The sequence below is a fragment of the Crinia signifera genome, chromosome 9, assembly GCF_055691185.1.
Source record: "Crinia signifera chromosome 9, ASM5569118v1, whole genome shotgun sequence".
In the NCBI taxonomy this organism is placed as follows: Eukaryota; Metazoa; Chordata; class Amphibia; order Anura; family Myobatrachidae; genus Crinia; species Crinia signifera.
This window is the reverse complement of record NC_139225.1, coordinates 21,082,292-21,108,675: the sequence shown is the minus strand read 5'-3', so window position 1 is coordinate 21,108,675 and position 26,384 is coordinate 21,082,292. Positions and strand designations below refer to the sequence as shown.

General features: G+C 48.4%; 1 protein-coding gene across 1 annotated transcript in view; it reads right to left on the bottom strand.

The window, feature by feature from the left end:
* The window catches only part of DAB2IP (DAB2 interacting protein), a 499,976-nt gene extending 474,553 nt beyond the window's left edge, over window positions 1-25,423 (bottom strand). The window contains exon 1 of the mRNA XM_083161386.1: window positions 25,104-25,423. Coding sequence (XP_083017512.1) covers window positions 25,104-25,143 — 40 coding nt within the window. The 5' untranslated portion in view covers window positions 25,144-25,423. The remainder of the gene's footprint in view (window positions 1-25,103) is intronic.
* Between the last annotated feature and the right edge of the window lie 961 nt (window positions 25,424-26,384).

Sequence of the window (26,384 nt, the reverse complement as noted above, 5' to 3'; positions counted from 1 at the left end):
GTGGCATTATTACTTCTTTCTTTCTACTGCTGATACCTCTCCCTATGCAACCAAGCATCTGACTTGCCTTCTTCATTGCTTTGTTACATTGCCTACCTGCTTTTAAGTCCCCTGAAATAGGGACACCTAGATCCCTCTCTTCCTCAGTAGTTTCCATTATAGTGCCATTTATACTAAAATTATTGAGTCTTTGGATTTCTGAGACCCAAGTGCATGATTTTGCATTTTTTGGCATTAACCTGTAGTTGCCATTCTCTTGACCATTTCTCTAATCTGCCTAGATCCTCAATCATTTGTTTTACCCCTCCTGGTGTGTCTACCCTGTTGCATACCTTTGTGTCATCTGCAAAAAGGCACATTTTACCCTCAATTCCATTTGCAATATCACCAATAAAGATATTAAAAAGCACCGGTCCAAGTACAGATCCCCGGGGTACTCCACTTGTAACCTTTCCCTCCTTTGACTGTACTCCGTTTACTACAACTCTCTGTTTTCTGTCCTGCAACCACGCTCTTATCCATTCAACTATTTTAGAATCCAATCCCAAGCTTTCAAGTTTATTTAACAGTCTGCGATGTGGGACAGTGTCAAAAGCTTTACTAAAGTCTAGATAAGCTACATCTACAGCCCCACCTTGATCTATTACTTTAGTCACCCAGTCAAAAAAGTCAATAAGATTTGTTTGACATGATCTTCCCCCAGTAAACCCATGCTGTTTTGGATCCTGTAAATTGCTGGTTTTGAGATATTCTACAACTCTTTGTTTTAAGAGTGTTTCCATCAATTTCCCTACTACTGATGTAAGGCTCACTCGTCGATAGTTGCTTACCTCTTCCTTGCTTCCACTTTTGTGCAGTGGGACTACATTCGCTGTTTTCCAGTCCTCTGGGATTACTCCAGTAAGAATCTGCCAAAGAATCCCTTATAGAGTTTCCCATCTCTACAAAATCAGCCTTCCTAAAATCTAACACCTTTGTTTTTGTGTGCGATGAGTCAGTCTCTGTCTTTATTTTGAACCATACTGCTTTATGTCAGATATTCTGTCACCATTTGTAAGAGTTCTGTTGAAGATGGGATGTTGCCCATAGCAACCAATCAGATTGTACTTCTTATTTATTTTGCACGTTCTAGAAGATAATGAATAGAATCTGATTTTTACTATGGGCAACCTCCTATCTTCAATAGAACTTTCATCTTAGTAAATTTACCTCAAAGAATCACAGATATGGATGCATGGTAGCAGCAGAAATGAAGGGGGGGGCGGACGGGACTGGAGGGTGACTGGGAGGGACAGTGAAGTGGCTTAAAAGATGCACAAAGGTGTAGCACCATATGGGAGTGTCACAAGAATCTTGCTAAAATAGGATATAGGAGGCCACACCCAGACGGAGTAACCGTAGAGATGGCGCAACCGATGGTGTGATCCATGGTGGTGTCCGGAGCCACCAGTGTGTATTTCAGTGTCTACAGATGCTGACAGCAGGCTCCTAATGCTGGGTACACACCAGGACGACTAGGGCCCGATCCCCTCAATCTAGATCCAATTCCGACCAATTGGATGTAGATTGTAGGTAGATTGGGCCCTTTTTTTCCCTGTTCTGGTCCGATCCCGATCCGATGCGCGGCCCTGCGGGAAGGTCGGTCGTTATTTAGATCCTACCTGCTGCAGGTAGGATCTGAAGAACGACCATACAGCCGGGTGCGGGTCACAATCGGATCGGACCCGCTCACGGTGCACATCGTGAGCGGGTCGTCGTGGTGTGTACCCTACATAAGTCCTTTCACTTTCCGATACACGAATGTACACATGGGAAAGGCTTTGTAATGGCATTAGCACCAAGACACAGATGTGACTGTGGTAAGTGATGTGGTGCCGGACGGGATCCCGACAGTCGGGATCCAAACACTGTCAAAACACAGACAGCCGGGTTCCGGGCGGCCACTCGCTATTTTCCCTCATGCTGTCTGGGTCTGGCCAGTCGGGATCCCGACGTCGGGATCCCGACGTCGGGATAATGACTGTTGGGACCCCGACTGTTGGACCCCTATACCACACCCAAGTGATGCAGCTGCAGGACCAATATGTCTCATATTCAAACAAACCGACCAATCTTTGAAAAGGGCAGGTCAGAGTCATCCTATCATAAAAATGTCCAAACTGCCTATCCTATATGATCATAAACCACCATGAGCTGCATGGTGGTTCTGCTACAGCGTTCTGCAGCAGACTGACAAGTTCAGCAGGAAATATCCATCAGAGCAGACGCAGAGGGACTGACAGCTGGGCAGATGTGAAGAAATGCATGATAATGATTGGCTGACTCATGCACATGCACTCATGAGCTTAGCATGAGCTTAGACCTGTAGGACTGTCTGAAAGGTGAGGGAGGGGCTTCATCAGTCTATCATAGGGATGGCCAATGGTGGGTTATCCCTTGATGGATACCATGGATTGTACCATTTATGGATAACATAATCCTATTTATTTCACCCACCGATGGTCACGCCTACTTTAAAGTTTAGTGAATTGTGGGCCAATTAGGATCCAGGAATGTGGCTTCGCATGTGTCAAGAGGAGGAGTCCTTGACCCATGTCTCAACAGCCATTGATGGCGGGAAACCATGTGGTTCAGCACCATCGATGGTAAAAGTATGTGCCATTGGTCATAGACCATCGATGATTTGAAATCATCGATGGTCAATGACTAGGTACTTGTTTCCTAGAACGGCCACACCGATTTTGATCGGGTCGGTCGCATCGCGTCGATCGCATGCGACCAAATCGCATGCGATGTGACCAACGCGATGGCCCCGATTTTTACATTGATTGAAATGTGAATAGGTCCCTGGGACCCTATTTTACATTGGATTCAATGTAAAATTCTCCCCAGACCCCAATTTTAACCCCCTCAACGGCACCCCACAATTGACGCCAACCCGAAGCATGGCGAGCGTAGCCGAGCCCGAAGCGTGGCGAGGGGACGCGTATAACTTCACAGGTATACGCGTCCGCTCGCCACGCTTCGGTCTCGGTGGCTCGCTGCGCTCGCCACACTTTATATTCTCAACTCCACGCCGAGGTGGATAGTAGGGGTATGAAAAGGTCGGAGGCCGCGTACCACCGCCCCTTGCGGGCTCGCTACGCTCGCCACGCTTCGGGTTGGCGTCAATCGTGGGGTGACGTTCACAATGGGGGGGGGAGGGGGGGCATATACAATGAGAAATGGCCCATATTGGGCCATTTGCCATTTTTTCCCGGATTACAATGTTAAAAATATTTTAACATTGAACCCTATGGCAAAATCGGGTCCATCGCGTCGGTCGCGTTGCGTGCCATGTTAATGCACCCGACCGACGCGATGGACCCGATTTTGCCTTTGCCGGCAAAATGGACCTGATTTCAAAGGAAATCGGGTCCATCGGGAGTAATCGTGTACCTTAAGTTAAGGTACATGATTACCCCCGATTGTGGCCGTTCTAGGAATCAAGTACCAATGACTATCCTCAGTCTATAATGGAGGGGAGAGTGATACTGTACTGTTCAGCAAAGCTGCTATGGAAAGTCAGGGTAACACTGAACAGCGCATTTCACTTTTAATTACTTATAATTTTTATATGAATATTTACATTACAGGGTTTATTGAGCCACTATGACCTGGAGATGATAACACCTATCTGGACCCTTCTATACTTTAGCACAGAAGGAAGAGAGAACATTATTTTATGCATAATTGACCTGCAATGCTGACTTTCCCTGATCCGTGCCCCAGGAATGGAGGTTCTGATGGGACAGCGCTGATCAGCTCCTGGACGGAGCATAAGAAATAGGGATCATCATCCTGCATTCCGCTGCTGCACCCCCCGATGACCTGTGTTCATTATTAAACCTTCTCAGTTATTCATCTTACAGGGAGTTGAGCCTGAACTTGCCTCCAGCTTTCTCTGCCACAGATTCTGATGCCCCGTCTGTTCAATGCCCAAAACATACATTATTCTGTCTTTAAGACTCATTGTTTAATGCCAAGTACAAAAAATAGGCCTCAGCCGAGGGAATGGATCCTGGTCCGTTGCCAAGTTCCTGTTTAAATTCAAAGGCATGTGAATGAGAGGAGACAAGTCTGCCCTGTGTTATCCTCATCTGCAAGTTGGGTGCGTATTATATTATACTACAAAGTTTTCACACTGTAAAACTTCAGGTATTTGGGATTGCGTGTGACTTTCTAAGGGAGAGTTTTCCCCATAGTTGCCTACCCTCCTGCATTCTGCAGGAGACTCCCTGAAATAACAGCAATCTCCCTCTCTCCCTCATTAGCAGAGCAATCTCCCTCATTTCTGCTAACCCACATTACACTGTTACATTTTTTGGGGAAAAAGGAATGAGACAGATACATTTACATTGAATCATCAGCACCATTTCCCAACACTTTACCAAGTATAATAGCTCTTACTAACTGCTTTGGGGCTCATCTACATTTGGATATAAGTCATTGTAAAAGATTCCTCTCAGATGTAGCAGTACACACCCACACCGACCGGAAGCAATGGCCTACCGACTCCGGCCTGAGAGCTAATAAGCCTGAAATGGAGAACATTACACATGTAAAGGGTTTTACTACCTTACTTGTTCCATCTATGTCCAAACTATGGCCCTCCAGCTGTTGTGAAACTACAAGTCCCATCATGCCTTGCCACAGTTTTGCTATTAGGGAATGCTAAAACGATGGCAAGGCATGCTGGGATGTGTAGTAGTTTCCATACCTCCCATTTTATTAGGAAGTTCCTGTGGTAAGGGGGGGCAGTTGGGAACCCCCCCCCCCCCCCCGTCACTGAATATATGCATGTGCACATCTTCTATTCCTGCAGTCGGAGGGGCTGGGGTTGTGGCCTCACGGCAGTGCATCAAGTACAGGCCCCACCCTTTCCCGCTAGGCCACACCCCTGTCCCTCTTTGGGAATTCAGGTTGCTGGGAGGTATGAGTGTTCCACAGTTTGGACATGCCTGATCTATGTAGTTATTAGTCATAGTTGCCTACCCTCCTGCATTCTGCAGGAGACTCCCTGAAATAGCAGCAATCTCCCTCTCTCCCTCATTAGCAGAGCAATCTCCCTAATTTCTCCTAACCCACATTACACTGTTACATTTTTAGGGGAAAAAGGAATGAGACAGATACATTTACACTGAATCATCAGCACCATTTCCCAGCACATTACCAAGTATAGTAGCTCTTACTAACTGCTTTGGGGCTCATCTACATTTGGATATAAGTCATTTTACAAGATTCCTCTCAGATGTAGCAGTACACACCCACGCTTCTAGGTGCCACGTTCACAATCTCTCCATATATGGAACTAGACATGCCCTTTGGGAGGAGCATGACATGTCCCCTCAATGGGGCGCTGTGCAAAATTCTCCTACCAACTATAATCTCCCTGAAACTAGTTTTCAAAAGTAGGCAAGTATGGTTTTCCCTTGTACTGTCTGTTGCCTATGCACCTGAAATATGTTGACATGTCTAAGGTCGACATGGTTGTAATGTTGACACAAACAGTAGGTCGACAACGGCTAGGTTGACAGTCAGAAGGTGGACATGAGTTTTATGGTAGAGAACTGCGGGATTTAGTGCCATCAATAAATAAATATACATATATGTATGGAAAGAATAGAGGCGGCACTCAGAAGACTTTGGCAAACAATATTTAGTGCTCAAAAATGTGCGATCGCCTCTATTCTTTCCATGGATACAATAACGAGCAACGTGCCCGCTACATAGGAAGGCACCGAGGAGTGCCGGAGAAACCGTATGCTATAATATATATATACATATATACAGTACATATGATGTACATGAAGGCGGCACTCAAGTAATCATTTATGTGATTATTACTTGAGTGCCACCTCCGTGTACATTATGTTGGGCTCCGCACCTACCTTACCATTCACCTTGGGAGTGCTACCCCACATCAGCTATCCATATATATGTGTGTGTATATATATAAGCAGCTGCCCATGTCAGGAGAGTGAGAGGATTATACAAGCAGAGCTCTCAGTCCTATTTCTAGGTTACACTAAAATATTTTAGAAATGTAAACTGCAGGGAATAAGACGGTATTCATACGCACAGCTGTTATCTCAGTCTGTTGGCTTTCCCCGTCAGCATTAAGTCAGCGAACCAGAGTGCAGACTGGCCAGACATGCAGAATGGCCAGACATGTATATATATATATATATATATAGTACAAACAAAAAGTGGTCAGGAATTGCGCTAGGGATAGTTTTTCAACCAGCAGCACCTCTGGAACGTCTCTCCTGTTAGTAAGAGACAGAAGCAAAATACACAAAGAGGGGGGTGACCAGAGTGCGCTTGAGAGATACCACTTAGCCACAGAGCTAGACTCAAAGTCCAAATAAATGTGATCCTGGGGTCACTTGTATTCAAACGGAAATGTTCGTAGACTTCACAAAATAAGACCGAAGACCTCGAATGTAAAAACCAATTCTTTTATTGGAAGCCCAACGCGTTTCGTCTACACGACTTCATCAGGGGCAAGGCAAAGCCTAATACAGGCTGGGAATCCGGAACATAGGGGCAATATTTGAACAATTTCCAGTTAAAATCCAAATAGGCAGAAGCGGATGATAACCGTAATCAGAGGTGACAATCCAAATAGATATTTCTCAAGACCCTTCCTTCTAGGGTCTATATAGAAAGAGCTTTGTGTAGCCCAATAAATGAAATCCAGAGATTAGGGTCAGACAACCTATAGGTTTGGAGATCAACCTTTCCGTTCTCAAATAGTTAAAAAGCAGTGGTAAAGTCCTTCTCTCCGTGTAGTAGCAGACATCTCAGTCCCACATGCTCATCGCGCACACATACACATAGCTCAGTCAGAGCCGCCCTCAGCCATCCAGCAAATACATATATACAAATATAGATAGATATATAGATATACATAGATATAAAGATAGATAAATAAGAGAACATGGGATTTCACTAATCCAATTTAAAAAAAGAGCCAACAAAGTTGTATTACTCTCTCTGGTTGTGTTGCTGATATGTCTTGAGTGTCCGAGAAATAACGCAGGTGCGCCCAGGCATTATCAGGGCAGGTCTGTGATGTCAGCCCCGTCCTTGCTCAGCAGGTCTCTGTCGCACAGATGTGGAAGGGTCAGACTTACTCACATTTGCAAAGACTGGAACAATCATGTGATGGTTTGTGAGTTGGGTACGTATGTGCGCCAGGATAGCCATATTTCTGCAATTCACTTGCACGGGGCGGGTTTCTTTCTGTCTGGGCGGCGGCTATCTACTCGCGGTCATCTGCAACTTTGCAGATGAGCGATCAGGCCTGAATGAGGCCCTTAGTTAGATGCTGAATGCCTTGTTGCCATATAAATACAGGATGATAATATAAATATATACGGAATTCACACGTCAGAAGACCGACAGGTGGATCCTGATGGTGATAATCTCGACGAGGGGGTCTGTTAAGTATACTTACCTTATCCCTGCTCCCCCGAACCCCCCGACCCGCCAACCCAATGCCTAACTCTCTCCACCCCCCCCCAGCCTAACTCTAACCCCCTCTCCGTTAGGGATGGCCATCGATAATGGATGATTCAAACTCATCGATGGTCTATTGCCGATGTCGAATACTTTTGCCATTGATGCAGGAGAACCAGATGGTTTCCCTCCATCGATGCCACAGCAAAAGCAATGTTTTGCTGTGTTTTTTTTTTCTTCCAAAGTGCAGGGACATGGAGCATAGCTCCACCCCCAATACCCATGAAGCCCCACCCCCACATTCTGATTGGCCCATGGGCCAACTATTGTTGGTCATCCATCACATAGTTTATTACTAACGATGGCTGGTTGCAGTATCGCCATCAATGGTTGCATCGATGGCCATATTTACTCTCCCTGCAACCTAACCTTAACCCTCCCCCTAGTGCCTAAACCTAAACTCCCACCCGCGGCCTAACCCCAACCCCGTCAACCACCGTCGGGATGCTGACAGTCACGATACCAGCATCGGCAATGGTGCTGGTCTTTTGGCCACGAGTCAAGATTCCGGCACATGTATGTCGACTGCCAGTGGTATGTTAACCATATTACATATGACCAATGTATGCAGAACCCAGACAGAATCAGGATCACGTCTACAAGTGACAACAACTCTATAAATCCAGACTGCGAAGAATAAGAAAAGTTTTCCGGGATTGTTCCATTTATCAGCTGACGCCATCAGAACATTAATTACAGCCGGGGTACCTGATTTTAATTTGTTTTCAACTCCTCCGTTGTGTTTGAAGCTGTAAAGCGACTCTGGAGCATAACGCGTTCCTATTGTACAGCCACAAAGGAACCCACCAGTGGAGAATTTTAATGAGATTGACTGTTGTTAATGGAGCGGCTTCGGGTTTTGTTGTTTTTTTTCCTTCTTCTATTTTTTTATTTTAAATAGAGAAAAACACGTTAAAGTACCGATAAAGCATGAATAAAATAAGCAGCGAGGGCCGTTTGAATTATCGTCGACAGTTACTTTGCTTTTTAGATATTGTCCTATGCCGCTTCCGCCCTTTGTTTTGTCGCTGCCGCCAATGATTAACGGTTATGCGCCGTTACAGAGATAGGGTCGCTGTCAAACTGGCTTTCAAGGCAGAAGCGTCTTGTTCCATAATAAGGGTTTAATTCCAATTAAGGGAAAACCACAAAGTTTGTAGGACTGATACAAAGTTAGCACTGCGCCAGTCTGCGCACCATTACTGTATACCCTGCATTTATAATTGTAATGTGGTGGAGGGCGAGTAGCTGGCACTGGGTCAGAAGAACGGTACCAACACAGTTTACAGATTATTATATCTCTCTTGTTTCCAGTGCACACCTAAGCAGTGACTTACACAGGTGGTCCCAAGAGCTAACATTCTCTCTGCTATCGCAGTGCCTATCGTCTATACACTTGTGTGCTCTGCTCACTCAGCCAGTATCGTCTGCACTACAGGCGACAGCTCACTCAGTCACTCTGGGCCTCACTGCAGGCGTCAGCTCACTCAGTCACTCTGAGTCTCACTGTAGGAGTCAGCTCACTCAGTCACCCTGGGCCTCACTACAGGCATCAGCTCACTCAGTCACTCTGAGTCTCACTGTAGGAGTCAGCTCACTCAGTCACTCTGGGCCTCACTACAGGCGTCAGCTCACTCAGTCACTCTGGGTCTCACTGCAGGCGTCAGCTCACTCAGTCACCCTGGGCTTCACTGTAGGAGTCAGCTCACTCAGTTACCCTGGGCCTCACTACAGGCATCAGCTCACTCAGTCACTCTGGGCCTCACTACAGGCGTCAGCTCACTCAGTCACTCTGGGTCTCACTGTAGGAGTCAGCTCACTCAGTCACTCTGGGCCTCACTACAGGCGTCAGCTCACTCAGTCACTCTGGGTCTCACTGCAGGCGTCAGCTCACTCAGTCACCCTGGGCTTCACTGTAGGAGTCAGCTCACTCAGTTACCCTGGGCCTCACTACAGGCGTCAGCTCACTCAGTCACTCTGGGCCTCACTACAGGCGTCAGCTCACTCAGTCACTCTGGGTCTCACTGTAGGAGTCAGCTCACTCAGTCACCCTGGGCCTCACTACAGGCATCAGCTCACTCAGTCACTCTGGGCCTCACTACAGGCGTCAGCTCACTCAGTCACTCTGGGCCTCACTGTAGGAGTCAGCTCACTCAGTCACTCTGGGCCTCACTACAGGCGTCAGCTCACTCAGTCACTCTGGGTCTCACTGTAGGAGTCAGCTCACTCAGTCACCCTGGGCCTCACTACAGGCGTCAGCTCACTCAGTCACTCTGCCCCTGGTTCCTGTGCACCTGTCGCCATGTTCCTGACTCATGTGTGCCTGTTGCTGTGCTCCTGATTCCTGTCGCCTGTCACCATGTTCCTGATTCCTGTGCTCAGGTCCCCGTGCTCCTGACTACTGTGCACCTGTCTCCGTGCTCCTGACTACTGTGCACCTGTCGCTGTGCTCCTGACTCCTGTCGCTGTGCTCCTGATTCCTGTGCACCTGTCGCCATGTTCCTGATTCCTGTGCTCATGTCCCCGTGCCCCTGACTCCTGTGAGCCTGTCGCCGTGCTCCTGACTAATGTGCGCCTGTCGCTGTGCTCCTGATTCCTGTGCGCCTGTCGCCGTTCTCCTGACTCCTGTGCGCCTGTCGCTGTGCTCCTGATTCCTCTGCACCTGCTTATCCAGTAAAGAATTGTTGTGCCGTTCTGGAGTTGTGACTCTCATTAAACTGCACGAGAAACACTTTGAGAAAAGAACGATAACTGCGGCAATGCCACGTGGCAACATCTCTGGCTGCAGTTAATTGACTTGCCCCTAACACTTTATCGTTGGCTATTGAAGTGATGGGAGGTGTTTGGGGGGTCACACAGATCTAGGGGGTGTGGGAGACTTTAAAGGAAACAATATAACAAATATTATAAAGAAAAATGCAAGAAAAACCAACACATCAAGCAGCAATCAGACGGGATAGAAGAAGAAAGCGTGTGCTCCGGAGTGAGGTGGCGGAGATGCTTTCATCTGCTCTGTGTCACTCACTTATCACATCAGCAGGGAGTTCTGCGCACAGTCTGATAGAACATACAATATAAAAGTAATAAAAAACAATGCAAAGCTGTAGGTGAGTCCCCGCTGCGCCAGGCTGTGGAGTCAATGCATAACAATCACTAATGCCGGCGTTGTTTCCAATGCGGAGCACAGTGTGCGGCCATGGCATATAAAGTGGCATCCCCACCCACTCATCAATGCTTAACTTTAAAATTGCACAGTATGTGGGTCTCATTGTACCGACGTCTCCTTTATTCCGATGTTTGTTCCATGTGCCTTATGCACAATATGTGAGGATAAAGGCATAGATTAAGTGCGGCACGTAGCATTCTCCCTAGGAACACAGCTGCGTGTACACACCCGTGAATGTTCCCTAGGAACGATTGTGCCTGGCTGGTGCAGATCGAGGACTAAGGGCCTCATTCAAACCTGATCGCACCTCAGCGAATTATCAGCGCCGTGTGATCACCGTATGAATAGTTAGTCGCCACCCAGCCAGTGTGTAATCCCGCCCTTCCCAAGCCTGCGATTGGGCAGCGAATGTGTCGCAGCCCAGCAAAAAGCTGCATATCCATCCACAGCCCTCTCACCATTGAATGTTATCCCCGGTGTGCGCAGTCTGTGACAGAATTCTGAGCGTGTGGGGTCAGTGCGTAGCCCAGGAATTACCCACCGACTGGGATAGAATCAGGCTGATCGGGGGCGGAGCTGACATCACAGATCCTCCCTGAAAACACCTGGGCATGCCGGCGTATTCCCTGACACTCCCAAATAATGGCAGGTAGCCGCCCAGAAATTGCGACTTCTTGTCAATCACCTCGCAAACGGACAGCGATCCAAAAAAGTAGGAGGATTTTATTGCACAGAGGCCTCCGGCATACGTACTGTGACCCGTATGCATGCGCACTCATTATATAATCGCCCAGCCTGCAATTCGCATGTCTTTATCCCTGTCCACTTTATCTCTCTCAATGTCTTAGTACATGTGGCCCACTGTGTGTGTGTGTGTGTGTGTGTCACACACACTTGCTCTATAAAACTCTAGCCTGCATATTAACTAACATTAATATTATTATAATTGTATTAGCTGTAATTATTGAGAACCAATCAGATACCAGTCTAATTTTAGACATTGTTCCTACTTTTTTTGAAATGAGAGCACATTTCTGATTGGCTGCTGAGGATTATGGAGGATTCATAACCATACTGTATTTATATTTGTGTGAAGGGCATTTGCTCTGGCTCTGGGGTAAACCAAACCCCTAAGGTGCCTTAACTGTGGGTCAGTATTGTGTGTCCTAATGAGGGCTGGTGAACGCGGGCTCCGTGTTTCTGCGACATTTCTGGCTTGTCATCTCCCACGTGTGCCGTCTTACATTGCAGAATGGCATCTGTTCAGCTGTATTTCAATGACTTGTTTTATATTGTCATTTTATAAGACCCATAAATACTAATCTGCAAAGCACGGCTTCATCTCGGCGCAGCTATAAAGCGCTGGTGCTTGTTGTCTTACAGCGATATAAATGTGGGATATCAACAAAGGGGCAAAACCTCCCACAGATGAAACATAAAGTCTACATTTACTGCAGCCATATCTTAAAGAAATGTCTTTTATTCCTCTCTCTCTCTCTCTCTCTCTCTCTCTCTCTCTCTCTGTGCCTTACATCTCGCGCAGCAAATTAGCGGCCTTGCTTTATATATGGCGCTCTTTCTCCAACAGGCCTCTAGACACTTTAGTCCTGCATATATTGCATATCATTTTAATCAGCAAGATCTGCTTGTGCATCTTATGCATAGCAATGCAAATAGAATACATAGTAAAGCCAAATTGGATCACACTGGCTGAGTCCATGGGACACACAAACAGCTGATCACACTGGCCGGGTCCATGGGACACACACACAGCTGATCACACTGGCCGGGTCCATCATACACACAGCTGATCACACTGGCCAGGTCTATCGGACTCAAACAGCTGATCACACTGGCCAAGGCAATCAGAGACACAAAGCTGATCACACTGGCCGGGTCCATGGGAAACACACAGCTCATCACACTGGACTGGAATATAGGACACACACATCTGATCACAACGGCCAGGTCTATCTTGCACACACACACATACACACACAGCTGATCACACCACCTGGGGCCATCAGACACACACAGCCGATCACATTGTCCGGGTCCAGCGGACACACACAGCTGATCACACTGGCCAGGTCCATCGGACACACATAGCTGATCACACTGGCCAGGGCCATCGGACATACACAGCTGATCACACCGGTCAGGTCCATCAGACACACACAGCTGATCACACCGGTCAGGTCTGTCCATCGGACACACACAGCTGATCACACTGGTCAGGTCTGTCAGACACACACAGCTGATCACACCGGTCAGGTCTGTCGGGCACACACAGCTGATCACACTGGCCAGGTCCATCGGACACACACAGCTGATCACACTGGTCAGGTCTGTCGGACACACACAGCTGATCACACTGGCCAGGTCCGTCGGACACACAAAGCTGATCACACTGGCCGGGTCCATCGGACACACATAGCTGATCACACTGGCCAGTGCCATCGGACACACAAAGCTGATCACACCGGTCAGGTCCATCAGACACACACAGCTGATCACACCGGTCAGGTCTGTCGGACACACACAGCTGATCACACTGGCCAGGTCCATCATACACACACAGCTGATCACACTGGTCAGGTCTGTCGGAATCACACAGCTGATCACACCGGTCAGGTCCATCAGACACACACAGCTGATCACACCGGTCAGGTCTGTCCATCGGACACACACAGCTGATCACACCGGGCAGGTCTGTCGGACACACACAGCTGATCACACTGGCCAGGTCCATCATACACACACAGCTGATCACACTGGTCAGGTCTGTCGGAATCACACAGCTGATCACACCGGCCAGGGCCATCGGACACAATCCACATACACCTGATCACACTGGTCAGGTCTGTCGGATACACACAGCTGATCACACCGGTCAGGTCTGTCGGACACACACAGCTGATCACACCGGCCAGGTCCATCGGACACACACAGCTGATCACAGGGCAGGAGCTGCTGTAGCAGGTATAGAAGATCCCAACAACCCTCAATGAAATCATGAGGAAAGAGAACTGACTGGGGATGGATCTCACATGGATTTCACTGTGATATCTACAGTGTCTGATTCACAGACCACTCTGCCGATAAGTTGCTTATTCATTTCAGTTTGTCAGAAGTTTTGTACAGTGAAAATGTTTTTCATTTAATGGACCCTTATAGGCCTTTAAGGGTCCACTTAAGGGAGTCTGTTTATTGTGTTGTATCATACTTGCCTATCCTCTCGGAAATGGCTGAGTGGCTCACGAAAATCGTGTCCCCCTCCCGGCCCCCCAGGAAGGTGGGCAAGTCTCCTACATTGCCCTAGCACCCTCTTCCCCGCTGCCCCAAGTATGGGATTTTGCGGGTCTGCGATGATGGGGCGGGGCTAAAATGATAAAAATTGTCATTTTTCGCCATCTTAGCCCCTCCCCCAATCCACAGACCCGTGAATTGCTGTGGTTGACTTTCATAGGACAGGGCTTGGTGACATCAGCCTTGTCCGTCCCCTCCTGACACGTAATATCTGGTCTCCTCTCTGGGCTTCTCCCGAAGAGGAGTAAAAAAAGGTAAGTTAGTATGTGTTGTATTCAGAAGGTCACAAGCTTTCGAACGACATATGCATGAAAACAACAGAAATAGCATGGACCCTTATGACAGCACCCTTAAGGGCTCGTCCAATTAAACCCATCTTCAAACTTAGATGGTCCCTTAACCACTTGAGTGGTATGCCCGGACATTCTCCGGGCTCAGCTGTGCTGCCGCAGTGGGCTGTCCCAGAAAATTTCCAGGCATACCACTATGTAGTAGGTGCGCGCCAGTGGTGCCTCCATCGAAGCACCACTGGTGCACTACCATTAGGGGTCCCCCCCTCCATCACCCCCCCCCCTCCTGTTGGTCCCCCCGGGTCCCTCCACTCCGGCGTACCCGGCGCCAATCACCATACTGTAGTGACGTAGGCGGCAGGCTCTGAGATGTTCGGGGCGGCTTGGGGGGGACTCGGGAGAGTTCAGGCACCGAGTCCTCCCGAGCCGCCGCGAAACATCCCAGAGCCAGCCGCCTGTCTGATGACTGACAGGCGGCTGGGGCAGCGGTGGCAGAGGAGTTCCGGCGTACTAACGAAGGTGAGGGGGGTGGGCGGAGCGAAGGTGGGGGCAGAGCGAAGGTGAGGTGGGGGGCGGCTGTTTCCTATAATCTGTGGTGGGTTTTGCTGGGGCAGGACAAACCTGTTCTGCCCCAGCAAGACCCACCACTCAAGGGGTTAAGATGATAAGGTGGTATGCAAAGTTTGAAGACGATTAGTTAAAGCATTCAAGAGTTATCCATACACGCACACACAAACATCATTCAATTATACTCATATAGATATAACAATGTAATGGTGGCAGGCTTGTCCTGTATAGGCAAAGACGCTCTGCCAGCAAATACATAGTTCCTACCAGCAGTACTGGGATTTTACAAGGCTGACTTCAGCCTCGTCGGGATTTTAGCATTTTAGAGAATCAACTCCAACGACCATTTAGGTGTCATCCATGAAAAGAGATAGAACATTGCCCTCTAGTGGACAGATTGGCATCTATCAGGATAAATGCATACTAGATCAGGAATTACATGTATCTCTCTCTCTCTCTCTCTCTCTCTCTCTCTCAAAAGTGGTGATACACTCAATCTGTTTTCAGAGGACTGCTGAATTTTTTAAGAATTGAAGGGACAAAGGCAAAATATATCAGATATATGTGCTCTGTCCCCCCTTTTTTTATACCAAAAACTGTCCTCATACAGTAGGTCTCCAGTAATTACTACAAGCCAAGCACTACCTGTCAGATCTTGACCCTGAATCAAAGTTATTGCACAAGTTACCACTTTACTTTTAAGACTTTGCAGAGATAAAATAGAATCTGCACATATTGAGGTCCTTGTTTAGTTTCACGGCGGCAGTTGCATACTTAGCGCAGCATCCCTGGTACTTGTATAGTTTCACGGTGCCAGCTTACGCTATGCACGGCGCCAGCTTATGCTACGTTTGAAGCTACTCTAATAGCATAGCCCAACGGCTGCCTTACTTGTGTAGTTTCACGGTGGCAGCGTAAGCTACGTTACCAGCATAGCCCAACGGCTGCCTTACTTGTGTAGTTTCTTGGCGGCAGCGTAAGCTACGTTACCAGCATAGCCCAACGGCTGCCTTACTTGTGTAGTTTCTTGGCGGCAGCGTAAGCTACGTTACCAGCATAGCCCAACGGCTGCCTTACTTGTGTAGTTTCTTGGCGGCAGCGTAAGCTACGTTATCAGAGATGCTGGGAACTGCATCTGTCCCCGGCGTCCCTGACAAGCCTACTCAGCGCCTCTCTCACACTGCCGGCGCCAGCATGATTCCCTCTCTTTGTCGGAGAGGGGATCATGCTGGCGCCGGCGGAGAGGCGCTCCATCTGTTTGACACGCAGGAGCGTCTCATACACTCCAGCAATATCACGCTCCTGCATCTGAGTGGCTATTACGGCACGGTACAGCAACCTTGCCTACAGGGTTAGGTGTTCTGTAGCGCCCCTACGAAGCGTGGCGAGCGCAGCAACCCCGCCAAAGTGAGGGGATCATGCTGGCGCCAGCGGTGTGAGAGAGGCGCTGACTAGGCTTGCCAGGGACAGAGATGCCGTTTCTGGCAACAGTATAGTAGTTACTTGTGTAGTTTCACGGCGGCAGCCTACACTGATAACGTAGCTTAGGCTGCCGCCGTGAAACTACACAAGTAAGGCAGCCATTGGGCTACGCTAATAGCGTAACTTCAAATGTAGCGTAAGCTGCCACCGTGAAACTACACAAGTACCCATATTGATATAATGTCCAAACTCATAATGTCTTATTGCTGTAATAAGCAGTGATATTAACCAGGTACAATAACCATTGCTACAAAATTCAGTAATTCATAAATACACCCTTTTGTCACCTGAGAACCCTCTTTGCATTCTGCAAGATTTTTTTTGTATATCAGGGAATGGATGGGAAACCTTTGGCCCTCCAGCTGTTGTTGAACTATGCATCCCAGCATGCCCTGCAAAATTGTAATTCGTACAAATCTGTGATGTCATTTTTCAGTGATCTCATGTTACTGACCCAAACTGACCGGACCATAACATCCCAGAAATTCTGTATTCTACCGCTATCACCATACCTGACCGATTGGGAAAACGCATCTAAAATATATCTACAGTATAATAACACTGATACTCGTTGTTGTCTCCTTCATCCCCACATGTTGTGCCCGAAAGCAATGTATTGTCCTTGGGGGGCACTGACAGATCTACTGTGCCCAGGGCCGGTGCCACCACTAGGCAGCTTTAGGCATTTGCCTAGGGTGCCGGCCACTGGAGGGCAGTACTGAGCTGCAGGAGGAAAGCTCCAGCCAAGTACCAAGCCAGCGGCTATTCTAGCAGGGAGCAGGTGAGCGTACCTCCGCCCCTCCCTGGAGTCTGCCCATGGATCAGTGTTAATCTGCGGGTGGCACCTGCTGCCCCCCACCCTGCTGGTCATCTGCGCCCAGGGGCGGATTGGCCATTATATCTACCGGGAACTTTCCCGGGAGGCCGATGCTAGTGGGGCCGAATTTAAATTTGCAGACAGCAGGGGGCAGCACACAGCACAAATATGCAGCTGAGCCAAAGGCAGCTCACCTCAGGCTCAGCCACTGAGCAGTAGGCGGCATCACTAGTGGCAGGCTCAGCCCAGTGAAGTCCCTGTCGCCATGTGGCCCTGCCTCCTCCGACTGTCACTACCAGGGGCGGAACTACCGCCGGTGTCCAAGAGGCTAAAGGGGCCCGATGTCGCGCATTGAACTTTTTTTTTTCACATGTGCGCCGTGTGAGGGAAGGAGGGTACGCGGGCGGCGCGGGGTTCACGGTTGGCGTGGCCGGGCCTTGCTGCAGGGTACAGGGTACTGGGTACTCGTACCTGGCAGCGTTGTGTGTCAGACGGGAAATACATGGATTGGATGCAGCTGCATCCATTCCGGCACAGGACTGGTCTGTGTACTCGGCAGCCTAGCAACAGGCAGCCAATTGCAGGGCTGCCTGTTGCTGCTCTGACTCCAGCAGACAGGAAGTGATTCTGCTGAGCACTGGCAGAGAGAGCATGCGGGCGGAGCGGAGGAGCGACAGCGAATGGAGCAGCAGGCATCCAGCAGACTCGAGCGAGGTAAGTACACTTAAGAGGGGGAGGTGTGCACCACTCCGCTCCGCTGGGCACATATTATAAAAACGGGGGCTTGGGGCCGCAATGCACCGCACATTCATTTTTCAATGTGGGGGGGTGTGGGGGGGGGGCCGGGGGCGCAGCGCTGGACACACATTATAAAAATGGGGGCCGCACTAAACGGCACAATAATGTTTCAATGTGGGGGCGGCCGTAAAAATATCAGAGGGGGCAGAGAAAAATAGCCATGTATTTATATTAAGAAATAAAACCATAACCCTGTAAATGTCTGTGTAATATATATATATATATATATATATATATATATATATATATATATATATATAGGCACCAGGACCTATAGACACTGCCTGAGGGAGTTCCAGGCCGCATCCACTATATATATATATATATATATATATATATATATATATATAATCAAAATCAGCTGGCACTCACTGATATATATATATATATATATATATATATATATATATATATATATATATATATGTGTGTAATCACTAGGCGGCACTCAGACGGCTTCTTGAAAGAATAGAGACCATGCATAGGTCTCTATTCTTTCAAGGAGCCGTCTGAGTGCCGCCTAGTGATCTATATGCATATGCTAGCCTGGATATAGGCTTAAGCTGAGGAAGGCACCGGGTGCAGTTACTTCACTCAAGCATTGGAGTGCCAGCTGTTTCCTTCTATCCATCTATCTATACTGTGTAGTGTGGCCTGGCACTCTCCTGACATCCGCAATGGGCCCCGGTGCCTTCTGGAGTTGTGATTTTGTAGATAGTAATTTTCAATCAATCAGCGACACTCAGAGAGGACATTTAAATAAGGTGTCCGTCTGTACTGGCCTGCTGCCCGGTCCGTCTGTACTGGCCTGCTGGACCGGGCAGCAGGCCAGTACATACGGACACCTTATTTAAATGTCCTCTCTGAGTGCCGCTGATTGATTGAAAATTAATTAATATATATATATATATATTATAGAAACTGGATGTTGCGGCACTCCGGGTGGCATACACTCTGTGCTGAATGAATAATTATGTGCCCCTCCCCGTCTTGACCTTTGAGGATCCCAGGTAATGTAAGAACTGGGTGACCGCGGCACTCAATACACTCAAATAATCACCAGGAGACTGGATGTGGTGCAGACCTTTCTGCACCTTGATAAAGAGGCCCAGTGCCTTGAAACGTTGGGGAAACCACATCCAGTCTCCTGGTGATTATTTGAGTGTATTGAGTGCCGCCGTCACCCAGTTGTTATATATATATGCACATGCGCAGACCCCACCTTCGGAATGGGGCCAAATTCGGCTAACAAGGAACAAGCCTTGTATCAGGCTGACAATGTGTGTCCAAAAAAATGGGTGTGGCTTCACAGGAGGGGCATAACTTCATTGGAGCGGCATAACCTCATGGGAGGGGCATGGCTTCATGTAACAAATCCCCATTTCACATCACTTCAAGGTCCAGGAGGTGCAGGCTTCACCTGTGAAGTGTTATAGGAGCCACGTTCTGCCTCTAATGTTGCAGTGTAACACCTAGCTCCTGTCGCTGAGAACTTTGGTGACACCAGGGTGCGTTCAACACCCCTCTTGTAACACCACTGGGTGCAGAGACTCTATCTAAACATGGGTACTTGTGCCAGTGCCACTGCAGAACAACTCCATCTGTCTAGCCCCCAACCGCTGGTTACCACCCAGAAATGCCTGCCGAAATCGCATCTTTTTGCGCAGAATTATAACCATGAGGCCGCTTGCACAGACTGTAAACATCGGTCACTTGGGTCCAACATCACCAATGTGTCCACCTCAGTATAAGGTCCTATGTGAGCAGAAGATACTTCATACTGTATATTACAGTCTATAAACCTCAGTACAGTACAGGCGATGCGAATGCCTCATTCTCCAACAGTGCTGTCTCATATTAAACAGTGTAGAATAGAATAGGCCTCACTGACACCATGTACACCAGCTTACCTCCATTGAGGTCAGATAAGGTTTCTTCAGATTAATGATATGCAGGTTCCCGATGATAGGCAGAGGCCCTGGGGGAAAGTTCTTTGGTGTCGTTTTCCAGTTATTTAGCACAGAGATTACATATAGAAGCAATGCTAGGCCCATACAGCAGCAGATAGGAATTACATTCCGCACGCTCAGGGGCTGTTTGCTGACGACTGATCATACCTCCCAACATGACCCACTCCAGGAGGGACACTTTGCGCTGTTTCTGGACTTCCCTCTTAATTTATGATTGAAAGCAGGTAAATGGGTAAGAAAGGTGTTTCCACACAGGTGATAGCAATCAGACATTAAAAGGGAAGTCCAGAAACAGAGCACTGTGTCCCTTCTGGAGAGGGTCATGTTGGGAGGTATGTCTTTGAACAAAATGTGCCATGTAGAGATGGAATCAGGTTTTTCAGCACCTATACTGTATAACACACACCTCCCTCCCACATTCCCCTCACTATAACATGACACCTCATACTATGTATGAAAGAGGCAGTGTTGTATGTAAGACAGCGGTATATGTATGTATGAGATTGGTGTATATATGAGAGTGGTGGTGTATGTATTAGAATGGTGTATGTATGTTTGAGAGTTGCAGAGTATGTATGAGAGCGATGTATGGATTACGGTTAAAAAAAAGTCTGCAGTAAGTTGCTTTGTGGGTTAGCATTAAAATCATAGGTAACACTAACAACGGTTTTTGTACGGCACTAGCCATAGTGCTGTAGTGTAGTCTTTACTTGGGGGGGCCGGGGGCCCGGCTCCAGCAAGCTTGGCAGGCCATCTCAGGCCAGGCCATTGTTACATGTGGTATACTATGTAATGGGTGTGTGATGTGTAATAGGCATTACGGTGTGAATTTTTGCCGCGCGCCTCCGGCGCGCACTTTCCCTGTTATCCCTCTTTTGAAAAGATTTGTAAAGCCCTAACATGATGGGGGAAATTTACTAAATTTCCCCCGATGTGTAATAGGCATTGCAGTGTGTGGCATTCATTTTGCCTGTCAACAATGTATCTAAGTATAGTGATGTAATAATCCCACCTACTGTTATGTTGGCTCCGCCCTTTATTGATTTGTTGCCGCCCACATGAGGCCACTTCCAGAAATATTCCAGGGCCACTTTTAGTCCCCAATCCGCCCCTGTCTGCGCCCACACCCACCCACCCTGGAGCCGCCCCCGGACATTGGTAATCGGCGGCTGCCCGCTGCCCCCCGTGCTGTTAAAGGTAATCCGCAGCTGGCACCCGCTGCCTTCCTCCCTGCTAGCAGTGGCAATCTGCAAACCCACCTCCCCTGGAGAAACCGCTCCCCCCCCCCCCCCAGCTGGTCAAAATTAATCTGCCCCACACCATAATAATTTAAGAATGCTTTTTCACCTTAGGGGTGGGCAGCGGGCGCCAAACGCGCTCCAGGGTGGGTGGGTGCAGGTGATACCCGCTGACTGCCGCTGCTGACCGGGGGGGGGGGGGGGTGGAGCACGTTTGGGTTTGTTTGCCCAGGGTGCCTACAATTCTTGCACCGGCCCTGACTGTGCCCCAGTACTGGGAGGGGGCATGGTTTCTGAATGTGCCTGACACCCCAGAAGATCATACAGCAGCGTGTGCTGGGCTGGGGAGAGAGGCCACTGCCTGCAATGGAGAAGGGGGGGGGGGCTGGCAGCGGGGCCTGGGAACCTTTCAGCAGGGGAAACTCCCTCTGTGCCACTGGTTGTCCTGGTGGTTCCAAACAGCAGGTAGAGTCTTTACATGCTGATATTTCAGATGTCACTTCCCTATAGAACAACGTTTGTTCTACTGAAAAGCTATATCTTTTATTTATCCTGTCCCTTTGTCCAAAGCCGGCACAATTCCCTCAGTTATAGTACACTGAGGGGCAGATTAATACCCCTTTTAGACATACTACCGGGGATTTTGTCCAGGTTTACCTGGGATTTTCAACCCAGGTCACTCCCGGGATTTTAGTAACAGACCCCCTTTCACACTACACCTCAAATCCGGGAAAAACCCGGGTATACCCCTTTCACACATAAGCCAGGCTTTTCAAGCATTTCAGTGTTTCATCATTAAAATGGGACATGCCCCAGCAGCAAAAAAAAAGCAACATCACATGTTTAAAACTGAAAAACCCGGGTAAACCATTCAGACATAAGCCGGGTATTATACCCGGGAGTTAAATACCGGGAAAAACCCTGGTCAATTGCAGGTGCTCAGTATCTGGTAGTGAAATCCCGGGTATACCCTTTCAGACATACGCTAGTCCCGGGTTTGGGCGCATTCATGTGAAAAAACCCGGGATTTTCGCGTATGTCTGAAAGGGGTATTATTAAGCTTGGAGAAGAGATAAACTGGAGATAAAGCGGAGAAAAGGTAAAAGGAGATAAAGCACCAGCCAATCAGCTGTGTTTGAAAAAGACAGTTGGGAGCTGATTGGCTGGTGCTTTATCTCCTTTTACCTTTTCTCTGCTTTATCTCCAGTTTATCTCTTCTCCGAGCTTAATAAATCTGCCCCTAATACCGAAGCCCAAAAGACGATAAGTGGCACGCGATGGGTTAAACCTCCCTGGGTCATTCGCTACTGGCACTATAACCCGCCAGGCAGCAGATAACTCATCTAGCCATCCGACAAGTCATCGTCCAGGTTAATCTGCGTAACGTATTTCTGACACAGACTTCAGGTTAATAAAGCAGAGCGGACTGATAATCAGGATTATTACTACAGGGGAAAAAACATAATTACTCCCATTCCGACTTCATTAGCAGAATCAGTCCCCGCTACAAGGGTCTTGTACCATCACCAAAATCAGTTAGAGGACGATATAAATGGACTTCTTCACATTCTAGGCTTTGTCTTGAGGCAATCACTTTAATTACTGGTAAAGTGGTCATGTATTAACGGTATTATACACACACACTGCGGCAGAGTCTGGGGAGCAAAGCAAGAGAGAGCAAGTAACGCTGCACTTTGGTGGAACCAATGGGGGGGGGGGGGGGGCTGGATGTTACATGAGCAGAGAGACTTAGGTCTGTGGACTACATGCAGAAGGAGTCACTATTTACCTTGCATGCAAAGATACAGGGCCAGGGCTAGAATGTTCGGTTACCCTTGCAAACTGTATATCCTACAAGTACGTCTCTTCACAATATTTCATATTTTCAAATGTAACGTGCAATTGTGAAAGCATCGATCGATGGTCTGTAACCTATGGTGACTAATTACAGAGCTATCAAAAAAAGACAAATATTGACAAGGTGTTGGGATGTGGAGCCTAGCTCCGCCTTAACACCTGCGAATTGTTATTGGCCCACAGCTCATTGAACACTAATGGTGTGTACACACTGTGAGATTCCCTTGCTGTTCGACTTAAGATTCGACTGCTATACAATCTTTGCTAACTCTGTACTTTTTACATACAATTCATGCTATCTATCTATCATTTGATGTGCACTATATAGTCATTGCTGCCCTGTCTATCTGGGTTTCGATTTGTGCTGTCACGGGAGCACGCATCGTGATCGCAAGGTAAAAAACCTGTGCAATCCGCTTACGATCTGGATGCGATTTTTACTATATAGTCAAAATACACAGCATAAAGCAGAGGTGACCATAAGTGGGTGCAATTATCTTTGCTCCCCACTCAGAATCCTGCCAACTATCTCTCTCCCTCCCATCTATCTCTCCCTACCTCCACCTCTATCTCTCTCCACCTCTCCCACTCTCTCTCTCCCCACCCCCTCTATCTCTCTCTACCTCTCCCTCCATCTCTCTTCCTCCTCTATCTCTCTCTACCTCTCCCTCCACCTCTCTTTCCCCTCTATCTCTCGCTACCTCTCCCTCAATCTCTCTTCCCCCTCTATCTCTCGCTACCTCTCCCTTCATCTCTCTTCCTCCTCTATCTCTCTCTACCTCTCCCTCCACCTTTCTTCCCCCTCTATCTCTCGCTACCTCTCCCTCCATCTCTTTTCCCCTTCTATCTCTCTCTACCTCTCCCTTCATCTCTCTTCCCCCTCTATCTCTCGATATCTCTCCCTCCATCTCTCTTCCCCCTCTATCTCTCTCTACCTCTCCATCCCTCTCTCTTCCCCCTCTATCTCTCTCTACCTCTCCCTTCATCTCTCTTCCCCCTCTATCTCTCGCTACCTCTCCCTCCATCTCTCTTCCCCCTCTATCTCTCTCTACCTCTCCATCCCTCTCTCTTCCCCCTCTATCTCTCGCTACCTCTCCCTCCATCTCTCTTCCCCCTCTATCTCTCCCTCCATCTCTCTTCCCCCTCTATCTCTCGCTACCTCTCCCTTCATCTCTCTTCCTCATCTATCTCTCTCTACCTCTCCCTTCACCTCTCTTCCCCCTCTATCTCTCTCTACCTCTCCCTTCATCTCTCTTCCCCCTCTATCTCTCGATATCTCTCCCTCCATCTCTCTTCCCCCTCTATCTCTCGCTACCTCTCCCTCCATCTCTCTTCCCCCTCTATCTCTCTCTACCTCTCCATCCCTCTCTCTTCCCCCTCTATCTCTCGCTACCTCTCCCTCCATCTCTCTTCCCCCTCTATCTCACCCTCCATCTCTCTTCCCCCTCTATCTCTCGCTACCTCTCCCTCCATCTCTCTTCCCCCTCTATCTCTCTCTATCTCTCCCTCCATCTCTCTTCCCCCTCTATCTCTCTCTACCTCTCCCTCCATCTCTCTTCCCCCTCTATCTCTCTCTACCTCTCCCTCCATCTCTCTTCCCTCTCTATCTCTCGCTACCTCTCCCTCCATCTCTCTTCCGCCTCTATCTCTCGCTACCTCTCCCTCCATCTCTCTTCCCCCTCTATCTCTCCCTCCATCTCTCTTCCCCTCTATCTCTCTCTACCTCTCCCTTCATCTCTCTTCCCCCTCTATCTCTCTCTACCTCTCCCTCCATCTCTCTTACCCCTCTATCTCTCACTACCTCTCCCTCCATCTCTCTTCCCCCTCTATCTCTCGCTACCTCTCCCTCCATCTCTCTTCCACCTCTATCTCTCTCTACCTCTCCCTCCATCTCTCTTCCCCCTCTATCTCTCTCTACCTCTCCCTCCATCTCTCTTCCACCTCTATCTCTCTCTACCTCTCCCCCCTCTATTTCTCTTTACCTCCCCCCTCTTTCTCTCACCACCTCTATCTCTCTGTCTCCCCCTATCTCTCTCTCTCTCTTACCATTGCTGTCTTCGTACTCGTACAGATGTCCGTCCTCCATGGCTGTACACAGGATCAGGCAGCCGGAGAGTTACTGAGCAGTAGCGGCAGCGGATGAGTCGGTGTCTGAGGGCAGCCACATGTTAGTCGGATCTCCGTGCAGACGGCTGGCTGTATTACAGGGCCCACGTTCAGCACCCCCCTATGCAGGAGATGGGAAGTTACGGGCGGCATTGTGTTCTCTCATTATTCCCATTGCATTAACAGAGTCGCTGGGCATTGCAGTTAGGTGACAGATGAGAGCGGGACACAGACGGGGATGGGGAGATGTTGGGGCGGGTGAGGGGGCACTGGGCAGCGGCAGCCAGTGGGAGCTGAGCTCCTGATCCTGTATAGAAGTACAGTAGCTGTTACTCTGCTCTTCACAGGAACATACTGTACAGGCAGATTATAGGCTCCCTTATGTCCAGGGCTATTTTTCAGCAGGCTCCAGCAGGAACTGAGGCCCTTATTCTAGTTCACTCTTTCTGACAAAATATTTCTTAGATGGACAAAACCGTGTGCACTGCAGGTGAGGCAGGTGTAAAACCCCACCCAAATCTAATTATCTCTGCACAAGTAACACCTGCCTCACCTGCAGTGCACATGGTTTTGTCCATCTAAGAAATATTTTGTCAGAAAGAGTGAACTAGAATAAGGGCCTCAGTTCCTGCTGGAACCTGCTGAAAAATAGCCTTGCTTATGTCACATAATTGACCTGGTACTTACTAACATGCCCTCAGCAGTTACAGCACAACTCCTGTAAACTGCCCATAATTACCGTACAGTGCCATGTATACCATAAGTATATCCGACATGGACCAAACTGGACGATGCAATGTTCTGCATTTGCAGAATACAGCTCTGGTCTACAGTATATACAGTAGCTGTCAATGGGTAGATGTAGTACAGCAATGTTCTACACAGATCACTAGAGGGCACTGATATATTCTGCAGATTATTACTCTACTGACCTCTCTAGGACTCTGTCCCATCTACCCACTGACAGGTCCATAGTGATATATTAGATTGGGGGGGGGGATTTTGTAGTTAGGCCACTGTGCAGACTGGGGGGCACATTTATCAAGTAATATTTGCGGCTAAATCCGCAAATATTAAGTATCACCTAAATGTATTAAAGGGGGACCGCAGCAGGAATCTCCGATCCCTGCTGCGATCCCCCCTGCAGTGCCACCGGCCGCATCCCCCATAGGTTTCTATGGGGGATGCGAAGCTGCCCGATGTATCAACATCGGGCAGCCC